Source organism: Eufriesea mexicana, unplaced genomic scaffold, assembly GCF_001483705.2.
Source record: "Eufriesea mexicana isolate 0111107269 unplaced genomic scaffold, ASM148370v2 scaffold2119, whole genome shotgun sequence".
Lineage (NCBI taxonomy): Eukaryota > Metazoa > Arthropoda > Insecta > Hymenoptera > Apidae > Eufriesea > Eufriesea mexicana.
In genome coordinates, this window is record NW_016910196.1 from 1,392,595 (window position 1) to 1,410,208 (window position 17,614).

Genomic DNA, 17,614 nt, shown 5'->3' on the forward strand with positions numbered 1-17,614 from the left:
CATTCTTCATTTATAGATCGACTCATTACAGATCCAGAACTGTGTAAATGTTGTACATGATTATTTGATTCTGCAGAATCAACCTATTTAAAAATATTTAAAACACTTTATAAAAATATTTTTTCTGAAGTTTATATAAAATATATATTTATAACTTACAGAAAAATTGAGAGGCATATTGAGATGTAATTGTGTAGCTTGAGTGAGATCAGGTAAACTGTGACTTCTCTTATTTGTTACAGATATAATATTTTCCACACCATGTGAAAATTCTGGTATTGTGTTATTATTGCCCGATGGATGACGAGTTATAATTTTATTCACAGAAGAATGTTTCAAATTACTCCATGTAGTATATATTTTAGAATCAGAACATGCCATTGATAGGTCTAATACATTTTTTAAGTCCGCATTTCTATTATAATATGGTTCTACCGCTTCATAAGTTTTTTGTTTTTCTGTGTGAGGGGAGGAGAAGGGGCGAGAAAATAAAAAAATAAATGAAAAAATTAATGAAATTATATTTGTCTGTTATTTATAAATATTTAAAATTGTTTACTTTCATACCTTGATTTTCAAAATCTTGAGAACCATCTGAATACATTGTAATACTACCCTCAAAAGCAATAGTATAGTTATCTTTATTATTTGTTTGGCATGTTAGCAACATATCTTCGCAGTCTAGAGAGTCGACGCTATAACTACCCCCTGGTGGTAGTATGGGTGTCTCTTTCAGAGGTGAGAAAAGCAATGACGACTTACATATAGAAATTGTATCTGTTGTTGAACAGGCTGAATCTTCTCCCTTTAATACAAAATATGTTATTACAGATTCTATACATTGCTAAATAATTTCTCATGCATTTTGCAAAATTAATACAGTTAACATTTCCATGCATTTTATAATGACAATTTATTTTATTAATTTTAATGTCTTCTATAATTGTTACATAATCAAATCAGTTTGTAATTATTTTTTTTTGTTAATCATGCAGAGGAATTGCAAGCAAATCAAGTTTTATTTTCATATTAAGCAAAACTCATGTCAATATAATTGTTTTCATATTATTTCCATTATTAAAGAAATATCAGTAAAAAGAATCCAGTATTTTCAGCCATTATCATACCTGGCTGCTGGTATGAGGGCTAATAGATGAACCAATCTCAAGTTTTTCCATAACTGATCCAGATATACTAGCATATCGTTCCCTTTGATAGTTAAACTGCCATGATAACGAAGATACAGATCATGCTTTTAGAATGTTATATTCAGATAACAATGAGGAAACATGAAATATCTTAAAATGTCATAACCAAAAACAAGACTTAATGAGTATTTATGAACTAAAGCATAATATTTACAAAAAGATATCTAAATTTATGTAAAATATTAATTCTTTTAATCCCAGAAGATTTATAAAATATATTTGCTTGCAAACTATCCACAATGAAAATAATTGTTTCTGATAATTAGATTATATAACTTATACGTAACATAAACAATAAAATATAAAATTAGAAAAATATATATATATATTAATAAATTTTATTTACCTCTGAATGCTGAACTGGATCTGTACACATGACAGGTAATGCTGTAAGCAGAGTATGAATATCTGCTGTACGAAAACTTTCCATATCAATTTCTGCCAAATTAGCATCCAGGTTACGGGCAAGATCATCATAATAGCCCAAATCTTCCCGAGAATATGAAGCAGAAAGTGAGGATAATACACTTGGATGAACATGAAGCCCTCCATCTTTGTAACTAGCATTTTATACAAGGATAAATTTGTATGTTTACAAGAAATAATTAAAAAATAAATATATTATAACTTAATAAAAACTTACCCATAATCAATAAACCATTGATATTCAACATTATCCTGTACAAACTCAGAACTAATTAAGTCATGTTGGATAGAATCTGTTGCAGGATTGGAATTGCAATCAGATCCAGGTGTTTGTGGATCTTCCATCACTGCAGCCCCTTTGCCTGCACCTGAGACACATGTGATATTAATAAGCAAACATCAAATTATACATAATTTTAAAAAATCATGAAAAACAGACCATATCTTGCATAGATAAAATGCTTTTGAGGTTTGTTAAACATGTTTCTTTTTTTCTGTCAATACAGAATTGCAAACCACGCATAATGTAACGATTTCTACCATTAAAATTATGTGATTTGATCATAATTGGACGTATTTACACTGTTTATGTTTTGATTACAGCTCATGATAGATCAGCATGTGTCAAGCCTTTACATCATGCTCCGCATGTTGCCCAAATCATGTGGAAAGACACAAAGAATACCATGTCATCTCAAAATGATCACATTAGTAAAAGAAAAATAATAGTACGCGATAACTATTCTTTATCGATGTAACACGCACATAATAGCAGTATCACGTTGATGATAATGAATCACATTTCTGAAGCACCACAAACAAATAATTACGTAGACAGTTTCGATAAAATTACCAATGATGCACTGATAAACATATTAGGTGTTTCTTCATCTTCGTGCACCACGGAATATTCACGATAAGAAATAAGTGTCAGCCAATGACGTCAGGCTGAGGTTATGGCGGACGCATTTGATCAAGTGCGTCCATGTTCCGTATCAAGAATGATCAAGGCTGCGCGTCATCACGACAGCTAAGAGGGCGTGTTTTAAGGTTAGTTATCACGTAATAAATAATTAATCGATTGGAACATATTAATTTTAGTGTGAAGAATCAATATTATGGAAAATAAATGTATGACGTGGAAACTTAATAAACAATTTGTTCCAAAATTATAGACACAAAGAAAATTAGTCATCAGATAAGAGACATTTAATTAAATGTAAATGGAAAAAACATAGTTTATATGTATAAAATGGTTGTCAATATAAGTCGATATCTTGCCACGAAATATAATAAAAGTGATTAAGAACATTAAGTAGTGTATAACATATAATGAAATATTTTGTATGACTTCGTTAGATTTATTTTTAAATTTAGTTTTAAATATATGCAGACGATACGATAGATAACTTTATAAATATTAGAAATTAGTGACATGTAGTGATATGGTTATTTATGGTTAACTGACATTCATAATTAACGATGCACGGAAATAACTTAATGGACTATTGTACATGTTTTCAATGATTTTTTATTTATTCTATCACAAAGAATAAAATGTGTTATAATGAAGAAAAAAGATTGTTTTGAATACGAGTACAAGTCGTACCTCGAATAATTCTTTTCCATCGCATCGCCACGGTCGTTTGGATTTTTTGTTCTACGGAAAATATTTACATTCGATAAATGTTATCCGAAAACACTCATGCTCACGACCATATGGCAACAACCCACCCGTCACTCATAGTTAGGAATTCATTTTAACTGCGCCTATGGAGTACGATTGCTCATGCGGCGCATGAGCATTACCAATCCAGCGTAAAGGGTGGGCAAAAGGAAATCGGATACAACACGCTTGAATTAAGGTTACGATACGATATACTAGATTTCTTTTACTACATTCCTTTTTTATGTCGAAACATTCAGATTTGAATAAAATATTTTATTTTCTGAATTCTCTTATAGAACTTTTATATTGATACCCAAACTAAATAATAGCATTTTTAAACATTGTATATATTTTCTTTAAAAAAACATATTTTATTTGCCTTTAAATAACCTTTTTCATTGTTAATGTCATAAAGACCAAACTAAAATATTTTAGCAATATAGAAAATTGGCATCGTTAAGTATTTCATGAATCTTTAATTAATTTCATGTCAAGGTGTAATCCAAATATCATTAAGTTCAGGAAAGTTAAATGCAGTTAATTTGACGAAAGCTAGTGGATACTTCTGATGATTTTGATATTAATACTAGTTATGATTGGCTTGTCCGAAAAAAAATCCTTCACAGCACTTCGTTTGCCAGTGTCGAGGGCATCGGATAATTTTAGCAAGCCACAGAAGAAGCGAGGGAAGTGGTAGAAGAAATTCAAGAGCCAAATTTTGCGATCCGATGAAAATTTTACGTGAACTAATGAAATAAAATCTCAGGATCGTACTGTCAAAAAGAAAGAAAAAAGAAAAAAAAAGAAAGAAAAAGAAAAGAAAAAAATCGATTCATTTTGCTTAACCTATTGTTACACTTGCAGTTTTTTGACGATTAAATAAATCTAACAGGCATACTATAATTAATACAAATTATTTTTTCATACTATTTTATTTTTTATTATTATATCCATAGCATTATTTGAAAAGATTTATTTTTTTCTACTTCTGTTCTTAAAGATAATATTTAATTTTTTATCTTTTTAAAAATCTTTAATGATCCTAAATTAATTGGAATTATTGCATGAAAGTACATCCTGGATCATTATATGATCATGTTTCCGTGTACTTAAACGTTTTAGCAGATGTCATACAATCATTCTTCCTCCGGTGCACAGATGTAAAACACTCCTACACAGAATATGTTACCCAAATAGTAGGGCATAGCATCATTTTTTACGTATAAAATCGTGGGAGAGTTTTAAATTATGAAACATTAAACTTTTTAGTAGTATTTGTATTAGACATATTTAAATCATCTCACGTACAAATACAATCCTTTAAGGCTGCGTATTTGAATAAATATTATTACTGCATTATCTTTAACATAACGTGTATTAGTAATTGTTAATGTGTTACCTTAAAGGAAATAATATACAAAATTCTTCTTTAACAGTAATTAATCTGGCTAAAAGCGATTGTAAAATAATATAAAACAGAAGAAAGAAAAATATCAAAAGTCTCTATATGGATTTTCTATAAAAAAAATTACTAAAATGTTTCTAACTTGAAAACCCACGACTTTTTAATCACTAGACTGCCCTCTTATCTAGTAAGTTATTTCTTTCATTGATAAGCCCTATCTATAATTTTCATATGTTAAAAATAACTATCATTGTTATCAGTGTGTTTGAATTTAAATATTTAAATATAAAATATGTTATATACAAAGCATATTCATTTTTTATCTCCTTACGATTATACAGTAGACAATTGCACTTTTCATCGGATCGTCGGTAATACTTTCGATCTCGCCTCTTGCATTTGCCATAGTAGAGATGTGGCGGTCGTGCAGGCGTTTGGAATGGTGGGCTTATACGACCCACAGAAAACTCTGCTATTTTCATGATGATGCACAACAAAAGCACTATCATCATTTGTTAATATTCAGCGTTTTTATTATCCTATCACGTTACAACATAGTAGTAACGTTCCCTCACTGGATAACCAGTCAAAATGTTTAACGAATATTCACGTAAGAAACTCAATTAAATTACACAGATTAATATAGAACAAATGAACAATACTAAATTTATCGATCGTGTAAACACAAGAATAACGAAGCTTTTTTGTTCATCGTTTTAAAATGTTCACTTTTCATCATTTCACCATACACAGTGTACATATATTTATCACTTTATTATCAAAGTTACATCACAAATGGGAATAGTTCCCGCGACATTCCACGGTTCTCCGACACTCTCGTATATAGAAGATGTTTGCACTTTGAAGAACGAAATACCGGTAAAACAGAGTTGATTTACTCGTCTGTATGCGAGCCGATGACACCTTTCAAAGATGCCTTTGTTTATAGCAGACCACTTCGTCTCACCGTTTACATCGCGAACAATGAACACGCATATCGTCGCACTTGAACCCACGTTTCCATTTTTACTGACAGCAAAAAGTGACGTCTATGCGCAGAAAGTGTGCAACTGCACAAGTCTTTAAGAAACCAAGTCCCGAAAATACGGAATGGATGGACTAACCTCTAGTACAATAAAAGAGAAGTTACAGTAGGAGAGATTTATGTATTTTTAGTTTATGTATTATGCATTATAGTTTAATTATATTCGTCAATTTTCGATTTTTATATAAAGAAATAATATGGCATCTCAAATAGTTTAGGTTAAATTTTTAATCTTTGAAATTTCTTTGGCAGGCATGAAAAAACATTCATCAAGATGATTCATGGATTTCACGCGAATCATATCAAATTCAAGAGGTATAGATAAATAAAAAATACGGAAAATAACAGTGAATTGCAAAACGCAGTTTTGGCATTAGTCTAATATTGTAGTCGACAATAGTAATAATAGTCGTTACGTCAGTAGACGCGTTCAACTGCCTAAATTGCAACAAGTGGCGAAGCAATTGTTTCGAGTTAATCGAACGTTAAGATAACGAGGGTTCGTCGGACCGATTAATGCTTTGAAATACGAGCAGAAGATAAAAATTACTGACACGTTGAATCATACTGATTGATGATTGCATTAACAATGTGTGTGTTATTAAAGTAATTGATTTAAAGAAATCATTCATTATAATACGTAACTCATTTTTCTAAATTACTAAAAAGAATTTCTTCAATTATGTATAATTGATAAATTTAAATTATCTTCAATCCACATTTAATAAGAACTTTAAATTTAAATCGTACTTATTTAAAAATTATATTGTATCAATACGAGTTTATGTTATTACGATATCAGTTGCTATAATTAAATATCAATAAATACTATTATAAGAATAAACACAAGCAGCTATGCAATCGGAGAAAGTAAAGTGCACACAACTTGTTTATGCACTGATAGTCTATCACGTATTGCTAGTATCAAACGATTAATCTTTAGCCAGTTTTATAGAAATACACGCTAAACGTACTTCATTACAGTAAGTGCGCGCTCGATTAACTCATCATTATATTACGAATTTCTACAGTAAAGTAGATGGAAATAACATATTACTAAATCAAAATTAATTTTCTCTTGTAGTAAATGAATCTAAATGGCATATCACTCGAATACTAAGTAACATTCAAAACTATAACGAACATTTTCCGCAAATCGCACACTCTGTGTAATAGCATTGGTCGAGCAAAAGAGGGCGAACCTGTAGTCTCTGTAAAAGAGGCTTTTCACGAACGTATTACACAAGAAACACGCAAGTATAAAAATGTCATCGATGCACTAGATGTTCACGCATTTGCTCATGAAATCATCATTTTAGAAATAGTTCGTCCACTCGTAAATCACCGAATATACGATTATACACGCGGATTTTTCCAACACGGCTGCTTATGAAGCAACAATGGACACAACACGTTTACTTGTTTTCCGATAACGGTTAAAATAGACAGCTTTAATTCGGTCAGAGATCACGGACACGAATTGATCGATAGGTAACAATTTTTCCAAGATTATTTTGGCAGAATCAGATTCTAGACCGTTGTCTGAGTCAGACTGCCCTAACAGCGTGTGTCCTGCGCGGGAGAGCGTTTGCACACGGCACGACACGACGCGGAGTTTAATCTCTATTAATAAATACCCGCTCTGCCTCGGCCAGAATAGAGAGCAGCTCTCCACTACCGGCTCATTGAATGCATACGCGGTGTTTGATATTAGAATTCGTAACAAACGTGGGCCGATTTCGTCTTGAATTGATTTTCATCGATAAGTTTGCAAAGAGAGGTTAGATTGAGTTAATAGGAAGACGTCGACATAACCTTTGATATATGCACATATGTATAGCTCGGATCAAGGATTTACTCTTCTATATTGTAAATATAATCCAAAATTTATTTTTTTCTTTATTTACAAACTGAAAAAAACGTAACGAGTGTTTGAAAATTACAATTTAAATTCGAGCCATCGTTCAGATTTCTTTGCAACAAATCGGTTCTCATGTTAAACGTTAAAAATAGCTTTTATTTTTAAACAAGCTATAAAATCATGTAAATTTAGAGGACATATAGAAAAGAATAATGGAAAATTAAATATGTACGATTTATCATAAAGGTATAATATATGTTCTGATGAAAAATCGTATACTTACTATCTGAATTAGTATACATATAAAAAAATCATCATCTTTTATGTATTAATGGAAAAAAAATTTTCAGGTCTTGCTATCCTCAATTTGTCGTATGATTTGTCGTATGATCCAACAAGGTGTACAAATAAAAGTTAAAACGAAGTAAGAGGTATTATAACTGGAAGAATTAAATATTACAAAAATATATATTAAATGTGACGTATTTTGACTTTTAAAAATTGATCTATATTTCAAGTGGGTCGATGGAAGTATAAATTACGGATAGATATATGTGCTAACTGAACTCACCAACGCGTTCTCCGTTGCCGCAGACAATACCTGTCGCCAAGGCCTGAAAAATATGATCACATTATAAATCCTACATCTCGGAGTTTAGCCAATATTTATCATGCTAAGAAAAGACGCAGCTGCATTTTTTTACCATATCGTATTACCACGATAGAAACTTTTCCATATTGAAATATAATGACATTTAGAGTTCACTGAGTTTTCGTAAAATTCAATATCACCCTTGATATTTAAAATATCTTGGCATGTTAACAATAGAAATAACCACGACAAATCATTTTTTAAAGTGTTCATTTCTTCTACTTTGCAATACCACTTGCTTTGATTTCTCGCGACAAGAAATTCGCGTTCATAAGTTGTTTCATAAGTAGCAAGTTATAAAATAACACGTTATTTTTGAACCTTCACAAATGCAACGAAGCAATACCTTCGCAATATTACGATGCATTCCTTCTTCTTAACTCGAGAGCGAAGATAAATATTATTAAAAGGATAATACTTATTTCTCTGTATAACTATTACTGAGAAATAATTTAATTTGATCGATATCAAATTGCATATTATAATAATATTATCAATTTATCTCAATAAGATAAAAGATATATCGTAAAACATTTACGAAGTTCGTTCGGCTTATTATAATTTAGTATTATAATTTTCTAGAGTTTAATGGTATTATTTTTATTATTTTCATGTTATTAATTTTTATCATTTAGGTGGTGATAAAAGACACTATATCGATGACAAACTATCTGATATAATACTTTGATTAAAAATTGATTAGGCAAGAAATATGACGATAGAATTGTCAGATATGTAGGCTCTCCTTTTGCAATTCCAAAACACGTTTTTCTTTCTACAGCCCACATGGCTTTGTTCTATTCTTTCTTTTTTCTGACGGTACATGATATACCCATATAAACCTTAACACGTGAATAAAGGCGTCAGATTGTAATTAGTCAGAAGAATATGATATACAGGTAACTGGAAGCGATTCTTAAGCTATTTTTCCGACGCAGGCAAACAAAAAGAGTGCTTTGGGAACAAGGTCACTGGATCCTAATAAGAGTTCGTGCTTAAATAAGGAAAGGATGAATCATTTCTGGTACAATTATCTTTAACTATTTGAGCTTTGTAAATTTATCATTATCGTCCACTTCTAATTTCGTAATACAAAATCGTACGAAGAATTGATAAAAATAACAGTGGAAAATTACTTTTCACGTTATTTATATACACTTTGACGACAATACTATTAATCGAATAAATAATTAAAGTATCAGAACAATTAAATAAAACTGTAACAACAAATTTTTTTAATTCGTTGTGGCATTTTTCGGATACAATGAATCGATCCATTTATTTGCACAAAATGTAGTACAAAACGATAGTTTCTCGATTAGTCGTAACCTTCGCATCGATTTTATGTGTAACGGAGGTCAATGACGTATTAGGTTCAACTATGTCTTAGAAATGTATGAAATAAAACGACGAATAAAAGAATTTCTTGATCTTGTTTCCTTTATAAGACAACGACATTGCATTCCTACTTCTGATTATGTTAATATACACGGGGAATAGAGAAATACACGCCCACATTCTTTGGTGCTAGAAAACGAGTCGATATTAGAGGCGGCCGAAGTACTCACGTTCATGGTGAAGGGACAGCTGACAGTCGATCCACGTAACACTCAACACTACTACGAATTATGACATCGTGTAGAATTCCAAGAGAATATCACTGCACGATTATAAGGTAGTCGTATACGCATGTCATTTCTTAAAAATCACGAAGATGTACTTTCCGGAATGCATATTCTGAGTCACTCTGCCGAAGAGAGCCCCTCCCTGACTGCAACAACCCCTGTCTAGCCTCTAACGCGCATGCTCCTGAGTTTATGGTCATTTACGAAGAAAGGGGATGATTCTGTTTCGTACTTAGCTTCTCTTCGCGTGCGTGCAATTTTACGCACTAATACCCTAAGCACTGCTCAACTGCATACGAAGGGCGCAATGATAATGAACTGTCGATGGTATGGTCATCCCTTAAAGTTTTGAGGTTATCCTGCGCATGTCCAAAACACCCTCTTCAGGCGTCGATGATCGAACGACTGATCCACAATGTTTTTTCCTTTCATAAATATTTTTTCGGATACATTTGTAAATAGAACAACTTGTGTACTGGAATTACTTGTACACGAGTAACCATTGAAAGATAATGGCGAACGTTATTGTTTTGCTGTTATGATATTTTTTATAACGCAAAAGTATGATCGTGCCTCGATTCCAAACCAAGTTCGGCTTATATTGATTTTCCGCGCTTTGATATCTATGTCCGGAAAGGTTACTTATTTGCGTGACCCGCACCTTGTATTTGAGTATAGCTACAAACGAAAACAATTGCAATGAATGAATTACTAAAAGCATTTTGCTTATGTAAATAATGTTTTATAGATAAGAAATTTAAAAAAAAAGTTTGTTTAACATTAAAATAAGTATATTTCAATAACTTATCCAAATATCAAAAAATCTTTATTATGTTTAATAATTCTTATACTATAATGTATATACGAAAGAATTTACAGTGTACTGTTAGAATCGAATTATTGTTAAGTATATAAAAATGAATTGCAATCAAAGATGATCATTCTTTAAATTTATGGATGGCAAATCTTCGGAAAGTTCCCATTTTTATGAAACTTTTAAGATTTTCTTTACCAAGTGAAAATAATCTACTAAGAATTATAATTATAATTATAATTAGCGAATATACTACAAAATCATTGTTTATTATAACTTATATACATAGCAAGTATTATTGTTTTCTAACTCTCTGATAGTTTGTTTGAAAGTGTTTATAATATCTGTATTTGTTTGATATAATTCTTATAAAAATTCTGTTTTTTGAAAAATTTAGAAAATTTATATGTGTATTACTTTGAGTTGGATTAATCAAATTTAACATGTGGTAAAATGTGAATTTTTTGTATTATGTAATCTAGTTAAGCAAATATTATAGATGCTCGCGTGTCCTTTCATCTACATGTATAAGTTGCCAGAGTTGTCAGTGGTTCTCAATATTATGAAAACTAGATAATTTTATTTTTTTGGTGTCATTTAATAATTGATGCATTTTAATTTTGTACCAGGACAATACTTTTATTATCTTACTTTGTAAGGTACAAAATAAATACTTTTATAAAAAATATAAATCCACAATACAGTACGTGATGTATAAATTACATACACGTATGTAGATATGATCGGTAATATTATGTTAGAAAAATATGTTACATGTTCTTCTGGTTTTGTGACACGATTGACATTGTTACATTTATGTACTTATATAATAGTTACACATTTCTCTCATTCTACAATTGTATAAGTGATTATGTACAAGTCTTACTCTGAAAAATAATGTAACAGAGGTACCATTGAAGTACACAAGTTCTACAAGTTCTACAAAAAAAAAAAGAAAAAAGAAAAAAATGTAAGGGACACACGTTTGTTTTGTGCAGTTTTTAAAACTCAGTTTTTATAGTTTGGTATAATGTCAGAGGAACTATTGTACTTGGTATGCATGTTACGACATTTCTTTACTATTTTTAAGACTAAAATTTGTGCTCTACAAAAATGACAATGTTGTACATACATTACACATACTGTAACGACATTTGTACATACATACTGTAACGAAAATTAAATAATTTCAACTTAGAAAATACAATTGAACATAATATTCGTACATTAATACTTATGATTTTTATTTTCATCAAGCTCTAATTTTCCTCTTAATCCATCCTTTTTTAAGTATATTGCGCCACTGTATAAAAAGACTAGTATTCACAGAAACTATATTTCTGAGAGTAGCCTCTATACTTTTGCAATATACCAAGGAATGTATAATGTTAGATATTGCGAATTAATAAATGTCTTTCTAGATAAAACACTCGATAATAATAACTTACTTGGGCAAATATTACAAACTAAATGCAAGAATAAATATATGTGGTATATAAATTTGTTTAATCCAAAGGGATAGCATTAAACATATCGTCTATTTTTTGGTGCTTTACGACATCTTTGTCTTCCGAAGATCGCTATTATACAGATAATTATTGTTGCTATCAACACTGCGCCCACAGCCCAAACTGCCTTACTAGTACTAATCTTTGGTTTCTTATCTTCTGTTGTATCTACGCTATCAAGTAGTGATATATCAAAAGGAACTTCAGTTGTCACTGTTGCCTGTAATATATTACGGTTTTCTAGCTTTCCTTCTGGTATATGTATAGATGATTTAGATTCTAAATTTTTATTAGAATTAGTCACAGTATTTATAATACTTCTTCCGTCATTTTGTTTGCTCCGAGATGTAGTATTTGTCAGATTTGGTTTTGAGACCACACTTTTAGGCGTAGTGGTGGTTGGAATAGTAGTAGTAGAAGTAGTAGTAGTTGTAGTAGTAGTAGTTGGAGTATTTATTTCTGCAATGATCTTCTTTTCTAATTCCTCTAATTCTGACTCTTTGGCAGTAACTGCTTTGTATTGAAAATCTTCTTCCAGGTCATCAATAAAATCTTCCAGTGGCGAGAAAAACGACATTAATGCGCTCGATGAAATTTGATCTATTTCTAAATATTTATTGAGTATTTTCATCCAATTATCGGCACTTCCTCGTTGGATTACTCTCCTGTTACAAAGACAGTTATAATTAATTCTATTCTCATAAAACTATTACAAAATTCTTATTTATAAATAGTACCCACAAAAACTCTAAACTTATTTGATTCCTTATGATTGAATCATATCTAACTTCCGTGGATTCCATCAGATATTCATACAACTGAAAAGCTAATATTGTACCAACTAGTTTTCTGAAAAAATACAATATTCAATAATATTATGAATACTGATATATTTACGTGTATTATAATCTCGATAGTTTTATTATTACTTACGGCAAATATGGCTTATTACTTGTTATATGATCATCATTTAAGAACGTAGGCAGTTTAGCCTCATTAGAGCTGAGTCCTTCATATTCCTCTCTAAAATGTTTTTATAATTTACCTTAAGAAAAAGTATCGAAATATATTTAATTTAAATTTAGGCTTTCAAAAGATTAGTACCTATATTTCCACCAAGATGATATTAAATCTTCTGAATTTGTTATTTTTTTTTCAATAGCATTAATTCTCCACATATCTACAGACATGTAATAAGCAATGCGTGGAAGTGTATTCAATGCGGTAATCATAAGAGATACAATTAAGCGTTGATCATTATCGGTAGAATTATCTATGATGTGGGTGTAATTTAACCAAGCGGGACTCGCAGCTAAAATACCGAATAGTTCTGACACGCCTTCTTCTAGAGCTATAAATAACATTTGAATATTATTTCTACTAAGTCAAATATATTGTATATATATTCAATATTTGTATATTTACCTGAATACCGATTAGCTATATTAAGTACCGGAGTGTTTTCGACAGATAATTGATTGAACATAATCTTCCCTACGTTTTTATGAGCAGAGAGGAAATTGCTTATAGTAGGCTCAAAACAAGTAGATACTCTATAGTATGAAAATTCAAAGGTTTAAATTGAATTAAGTAATTAAAACAGACAATTTAAAATATTTAATTGCAAAATACCGCAAAAGATCTTGACAGAAATTAATTAATTTTGCTGGACACTGTTGGTTGAAATAACTTTTGTCCCAAAAATCTGCTTGTGGCACTTGATGTAATATTTGTGTACTCATTGTAGAAGCAACTTTGTACATTGATTTTCCAATGAGTTTCTACAACCATTTAACAAATTTAGTTAATTTTTGTATAAGTCATGTATTGTCGAAGGAACAAATAAAACCATTTTTTACCTTCTTCCATAAATTTTTTGTAATATTGAACATAAGATCTGGATAAGGTGTCACATCAACTGCTACAGGAATCCAGTCACTACCTTGTAAGGATCCTTTTATAAAAATATTAAAGTTATAGTAATAAACGTAATTTATTTGACATATTTGTATAATCCAACAGTGTTTTAGCTTACCAAGTAAATCTACTGGTATTGTGTTATCCATTGTAATGTTGTATTTGTGAGACAAGTTGATTATTGCAAATCGTAATATTTTTTTATGGAGAGTAGCAATTTTACTCCATTCATATTTAATTTCTTTATAACCATTACTATATCCACTTAAGAGTTCCCAATATTCTACAATATCTTTAGCACCTAAAATCATAATAATAATAATTTAATAAATAAGAGAATAAGAAATTAATTTAAACGTTACTTTTAAAAAATATTAACCATTTGCTTTGGCTGCTTTATCAGCAAGTGGTAGAATAATCGAAAAATTTTGAACTAATGGAGCTTGCTCTTCATGCCATGTTGTCCAGACAGTACTTTTATTTTTAATATTATTACTATGAGACAGTATATGTTCCACATCTAAAATTTTAAATATTGTTAATAAATTCTCACTTAATGTTACTTTATAATGAACTGAAATATATATTACCTTTTCTTGTGTGATTATTCAAAGCTCCTTTATGAACTGTAGATAATCTCAGAAATTCTGCAGCCCCAGAGAAGTGAACAAGCTAGAAGTAAACTTCTTTTATGTCTATTTAAACAGATGTTTTTGTTAAAGTAAAAGAGAATAATTTTTCTTACTGTTTTATAGTCTTCATTGTGTAATAGGGCATCACCTATTTTTACAGCAACATCATATTTATATTGCAAAGAGTGATCACTGATATTAGCTTTTGAAATATTTGCTATTTCATTTCTTTGCAAATTTTTGAAAACAGCATAAGAAATTAATTTTTCTTCCTATAAGAAAACGAGTATATTTATAAATTTTTGCATATTTTAAAAGTTAAGGATTGTATTTATAACTTGTAAAACTTACCCATACTGATAATGTTTCATTCGATGGCGAATTAATGAATGCCCATTCCGCTTTGGCCGTATCTAAACAAGCATCCTCATAGTCGAATTCGGTTAACTTTACGAAAGCTCTAATATTTTTATCGTTCTCTGTTGCGATCACGCAAACTATCAGATTAAGTATTATGCAAACCCATTTTAATGGCATCCCTTTGCACTAAGAAAACAAAAAAGACATTATCATCCGTAAGAAATAAATAGAACATTTATTATGTCATGACAAAAGGTGTTGAAAAAATCTAAATCTTAAAGTTGTAAAAGTTTATTTAATTTCTTGCGCTAATTTTATTAGAGATTTTCATTTAGCTTCTTATTATTAACACTTTGTTCTTTGCTTATAGCCGAGTGCTTCGTAGCGGAGACTACGAAGTGTAAAAGATTAATGTATTTTGAGAAAATAATTATTCCTATCTGAGTCATTTCATCACCGTCATTCATTTCTACGAAATCCGGGATTTCTACGAAATTTTCTACGATACTCACATTCCACTCATTGTATATCATATCAAGTACTATTACATTATTGAAATATCAGAAACATTAAAACTTAACAATATTTAAATCACGTTAGCAAACCTCACTAATTGTAAATATGCCTGCCTTTCCTATATCTCATTTCTATGTATCAATTTCATGCTTGTTTAATAATGTATTTGATGATTTATAACACTATCATATTTGACCTTCCTATACATCTACATGTAACTTGTCGCTGCGTTTCTACGAAGGATGTTACAGCGAAAAAAATTCAATAGCGATGTTATTATGCATGTAAATCGGCATAACTTAACGATCGTAATCGTGAATCGACCAATTGTTGATTGCCCATAGTCACACCACATTCGTATATTTAATTGCTTTCAATTTGATACTCTGTCTGAGCAAATAATCATGACCATCAAGGCGGTTATGGGGTTTGTTGACATATTAACCCTACCAACAGCCAATCCGTTTTCTTTCGTGCATAGACGTTATTTTGCATTATCGATAGAGAAGTCTAGTGAAAATAATGAGAACTAACGCACTATCAGTTAATTAACAGGTGATCAAAAATTAATCCAGTTATTGTTAATTATATATATATATATAGCTACTGCTAGTTTATTATATTGTTTTTTATTACTTATATTTTTTGTCATTTTTACCTTATATTTATTTCCATTTAGCGTTATTCAAAATTCGATAATTATTTTCAATGGTAATATTACAAGAAAAATAATTTTTTAAATGTAACTATATATATTGTTTTCGAAATAATTATCTGCCAAAGTCCAGTTTCTATAAAAACTATACATATATTTTTACTATAGTATGTACGTCGTAGTTTTCAATGCTATCGTTAATTTCAGGCTCATAAACACGTATCCGCGTACCAAAATTAAACGGATTTACAAGTTGCCGTGTGCGTGCAAAAATAGCTGTGTACAACTGCAATAAGCGATCTAGTAGTATGTTGGCTACATACTTCATCGCGGATTTAGGGCATTCGCATATTGATGTTAACATTACATGATTTCGATAACAGCGTAAATGCAACGTGTATTTATTTTGATAAACATTAAATATTGTAATAATGGAATTCAAACATAAAATACCGCGAAATTCGAATTATGAGATCCTTCTTGGAATTGAATAATAATTTGAAGTATCACAAATTGTCTCATAAAGATAGTGGTAATATTAATTCATATGTCGATTTAATTGTATTGAATGGAGAAGAGCAAATTTTTGTTTGACTTCCTTCTATGAAATTTGTTTAATCAATATTCAAAAATCAAGTATTTTCAATAGACATTGTTATTAATAATAAATTAGTACAAAATTCTAAATTCAGATTAAAGTTAGAGGTTTTTTCTAGTTACAGTTAATACTAAAATAAATGTTAAAAGTTAAATTATTATTAAACCTAACAAAAAAATATTAAAAATAAATGAATAGAAGAATACTTGGATCAGTGACAACAAAACAAATTTAGTTTAATTTCTTGATTTTGCTCACCTTTGCTAGCCGAGCGTTACTTCGCTCGACGTTCACGTTTCTGATTCTGTTTCTGATCAGCACCTTCGATACGCACAACGAATAAAGATCGACTGCACGGTACAGCGAGTTCAATAAGCAGGAAAAAAGAGTGAAGGTACACACGCAGAGAGGTGATTCGCGTCCTTCTTGTTGGAACTTTTCTACTATTCGAGAAACTAGAATTCTAACTACGAGGGGTTAAAGTTTATTGCAGAAAATGCAAACTGAAATAAATCAAATGTGATTCCACAGATGTACATTAATAATGTCACTATCTGACTTTTATCTCACTAGAAATGATGCACAACGTATTGCGCGTACACTGGATGACTATTTGTACAAAGTTCGCACGATCCTAATTCTTTTACATCATGCCACTCGCCTCGGTGGCAGTGCATATTGTAGCGTGTGACGTGACATACAGTCACCGAGAATGTAGCTTCA

At 30.4% G+C, this 17,614-nt stretch overlaps 2 protein-coding genes across 2 annotated transcripts in view; both read right to left on the bottom strand.

Annotated features, from left to right (window-relative positions):
- Positions 1-5,383, bottom strand: part of LOC108549650 (uncharacterized) — a 10,141-nt gene extending 4,758 nt beyond the window's left edge. The window contains exons 1-7 of the mRNA XM_017903144.1: positions 5,040-5,383; positions 1,852-2,002; positions 1,555-1,768; positions 1,128-1,223; positions 568-805; positions 160-458; positions 3-83 (exon numbers count right to left, since the gene is read on the bottom strand). Coding sequence (XP_017758633.1) covers positions 3-83; positions 160-458; positions 568-805; positions 1,128-1,223; positions 1,555-1,768; positions 1,852-2,002; positions 5,040-5,220 — 1,260 coding nt within the window. The 5' untranslated portion in view covers positions 5,221-5,383. The remainder of the gene's footprint in view (positions 1-2; positions 84-159; positions 459-567; positions 806-1,127; positions 1,224-1,554; positions 1,769-1,851; positions 2,003-5,039) is intronic.
- Positions 5,384-12,101: 6,718 nt separating this feature from the next.
- On the bottom strand, positions 12,102-17,593 carry LOC108549641 (angiotensin-converting enzyme). Its single transcript, XM_017903130.1, has 13 exons — positions 17,150-17,593; positions 15,114-15,308; positions 14,876-15,034; positions 14,721-14,802; positions 14,510-14,650; positions 14,249-14,431; positions 14,073-14,167; positions 13,846-13,994; positions 13,639-13,766; positions 13,318-13,564; positions 13,147-13,236; positions 12,955-13,062; positions 12,102-12,878 (listed from the first exon to the last, which is right to left on the bottom strand). The coding sequence occupies exons 2-13, from the start codon at positions 15,297-15,299 to the stop codon at positions 12,230-12,232; spliced, it is 2,217 nt and encodes a 738-aa protein (XP_017758619.1). The 5' UTR covers positions 15,300-15,308; positions 17,150-17,593; the 3' UTR covers positions 12,102-12,229.
- Positions 17,594-17,614: the final 21 nt, after the last annotated feature.